At 42.3% G+C, this 3,318-nt stretch overlaps 1 protein-coding gene across 1 annotated transcript; it reads left to right on the forward strand.

The window, feature by feature from the left end:
• Positions 1–103: 103 nt before the first annotated feature.
• LOC121964198 (integrin alpha-V-like) lies at positions 104–3,228 on the forward strand (the record flags this gene model as incomplete). Its single annotated transcript, XM_042514408.1, has 6 exons — positions 104–166; positions 514–566; positions 2,047–2,122; positions 2,274–2,403; positions 2,496–2,593; positions 3,123–3,228. Coding segments are annotated over exons 1-6 (496 nt in total), but the record flags the coding sequence as incomplete, so codon positions are not given.
• Between the last annotated feature and the right edge of the window lie 90 nt (positions 3,229–3,318).

Below are 3,318 nucleotides of genomic sequence, written 5' to 3' on the forward strand. Positions count from 1 at the left end.
CAGAGGATGAAGTTGGTGGTAACGGAGTGTCAAACTGCCAACGTGATTTCTGTGTGTGTGTGTGTGTGTGTGTGTGTGTGTGTGTGTTTGTGTGTGTTTGATGTTTCAGGTGAACATCTTCGACGGTGAAGACATGAAGTCCAGAGCGAACTTCACAGGAACTCAAGTGAGGACAGAACCACTTTACTTTAAAACTGCTCAGTTACATTTAATAATGAAGATGTCGTTGTTTCCATGGCGCCAAAGGAGGAATAAATTAATAAATAACAACAAAAACAAACAAAACAAGAACAGGAATATAGCTATCAGGTGATGTATTTTTGTTTATTTGGGTCAGTTATCAGGTGATGTATTTTTGTTTATTTGGGTCAGTTATCAGGTGATGTATTTTTGTTTATTTGGGTCAGTTATCCGGCGATATCTTATAATTTACAGGCTGTGATATTAACAGTGATTTATGATCGCAGACATTTTGACCTCCGTGAGCTCACTGTCTCCTCTCTGCTCCGGTAGATGGCGGCGTACTTTGGACACTCGGTGGCGGCGACAGATGTTAATAACGACGGGTGAGTGTGTCGGCCTGTTCAGACTCTAATGAGCCGAACTCTGTCATTTTCTGCTGCGAGAGCTCCTGAAGGCACATTACCGTCTTTTTTATCCTCTGCTGACGTCTGCCAAAACTCTGATGTTCATCCTCCTCACACAGAAGAAAAATGAATAAATATGCATAGATGATAGATCACTCTCAGACCTCCTCACACTCTGCTGCCCCCTGAAGGCCTTTTTATTGGACCTTTTTATTAACCCCTTCGTTATCACCAACATTTTGATTAGTAACTGTAATTTGATTGCATGTGTTTTTCCGACTACTCAAAAAAGACATGGCCCATAAATGAGCAGGAACCTATAAATATGTATATTCTCCCCCGCCTCTTTTAAAAAAATATTTTTTTAAGGTAATTTACTTTTCACATGCTACTAATTTCTTGCAGTTTGTGGTGAATTTCAGGCCAAGTAGCTCATTGCCTTTTTTCTCATGTTTTTGAAAGAAATCAAACTAATTTTCTGAGGTTTCAAAGGGTTAAAGGTTGTTTTTGAAAGGTCGCACTTTCTCATTATATCAGTGACATAAAGTGGTCTCAAAACGTCAACAATAATATCGTTCAGTATTATTTTTTCAGGAAAAATATTTTGTCTATCACAGTGTGGTGCAGCAGAGCCTTCAGAGCTCATTTTGTTCGTAGCTGATCAGAAGGATGTTTACGGACGCAGGATCAGGAGATAAAATCACAGTGAGCTGCCGACTGCACGCAGCCGCACTCTGTGACCTCGCTGTTTTCTTCACCTTTTCACTTCGTCTTCTAACTGAGGAGGACTTTGTCCAGCGAGGGATTTATGAGCAGCTGCTGCAGCACAATCCAGACTTTTATTTCCACATTTTAATATCAAACTGGAGTAATATCTTCAGCACACGGAGCGTTTAACGGGACACGTTTCTGCCTCCTGCAGCTGAAAACAGCTGGTGGCAGAAAAGTTTCCTAAAACTCTGCAGTCTGCCAATTAAAGACAGGAGAAGAAGACCACAGCTTCATGTAAACAAGGCGGACAATTCAAAACAAATATGTTACACGTGTTTTATGAGGCAGGAAATACATTTAGAGTGTGTGTGTGTGTGTGTGTGTGAGGCCTCAGGGACACACAAGTGTGTTGTAGTGAGAAATGTTAATGTGTTTGTGTCATGTTCCTGCTGAAGATGTTTAAGGTCGTTCAGTGTGTGCCAGAACATTTTTAAAGGAAAAAAATGCCCAAAATTTTAAAGAAAAGACAAAGAGACGTTTCGTCGTTAAAAACTCCTCTAAAGGTTTTAGTGTAAACAAGCCAAATATGGACGATGTCCGCTCCAGCGTGGACATGTCCAACAGCCTTATTGTGTTAATGATCTTGTTCTTCATTGTGTGTGTGTGTGTGTGTGTGTGTACGTACGTACGTGCGTGCACGTGCATGCATACGTGTGTGTGTGTGTGTGTGTGTGTGTGTGTGTGTTAGTCTGGTGGACGTGTTGGTTGGAGCTCCTCTCTTCATGGACAGAGGTTCAGATGGAAAACTGAGGGAGGTCGGACAGGTAGGAAACACGCACACACACACACACACACACACACACACACACACACACACACACACTGCTCGGGCTTCACCCATCTGTCAAGTTTCATGAAAATTTCTCCTGCTGACAAACTGACAACTTACTCTGTGTGTGTGTGTGTGTTCTCCAGGTGTCAGTTTACCTGTGTCTTGGTAAGTTTACCTTCCAGCCTCCTCAGATGCTCACGGGCTCCGAGTCTTACGCCCGATACGGCTCCGCCATCGCAGCACTGGGAGACCTGGACATGGACGGGTTCAACGGTGAGACACACACACACACACACACACACACACACACACTGGTGAGTCTCCGGGTCATTTCCACATTTTTCACGTCTCTCGTGTCCCTCCAGATGTGGCGATCTCGGCTCCTTATGGAGGCCCCGACAATCACGGTCTGGTCTACATCCACAACGGCCGCCCTGGAGGCCCCTCCCCCTCCCCCTCACAGGTAAACGAGGCTCCTTTAACTCTCGCTGTTCCAGGTGGAAATATCACCCGTTATGCTGCTTCACCATTATTTATAAAAAGTACAAACACAGAATGGGCAGAACATTTATTTTCATAAAAAACATCACACAAAAGCCATTTTTTGAAATAACAAATGTCAAGAAAAATAGAAATTAAATCACCAAAACGTTTTAAACAAACAAAAAACACCAAAAATGTTTAATTTTTTAAAAAAATGTTTCTTTTTAAAAATAACCCAAAATTAAGTTTTTTTCTAAGAAAAACAAATCTGCTTTTTTTTTTTTTTTTGCAGAAAAAAAATCACCAAAAAAGACAAATATATCTCCAGTGTTTTTCTATTAAAATGACCAAAATCTTTCAAAGAAAAAACCCATCCCCATCCAAGAAAAAAAAGTTTTTCTTAAAAGATCGGCAAACATGTTAGTTTCCAACCAAATAACCTGCAGAACCAATGACATCATCAGCCTCACCAGGAGCACCAAACACGACTCATGTCTCTCGTCCCTCAGGTCCTGCAGGGGAAGTGGGCGTCCAGCTACATGCCTGCAAGCTTCGGATACTCCCTGACTGGAAACACTGACATCGACCAGAATGGATATCCAGGTACACACACACACACACACACACACACAGAAACACACACACACACACAAACGCACACACACACACACTCAGCAGGGATCAGCTGAGTGTGTGTGTGTGTGT

Source organism: Plectropomus leopardus, unplaced genomic scaffold, assembly GCF_008729295.1.
Source record: "Plectropomus leopardus isolate mb unplaced genomic scaffold, YSFRI_Pleo_2.0 unplaced_scaffold1446, whole genome shotgun sequence".
Classification (NCBI taxonomy): domain Eukaryota; kingdom Metazoa; phylum Chordata; class Actinopteri; order Perciformes; family Serranidae; genus Plectropomus; species Plectropomus leopardus.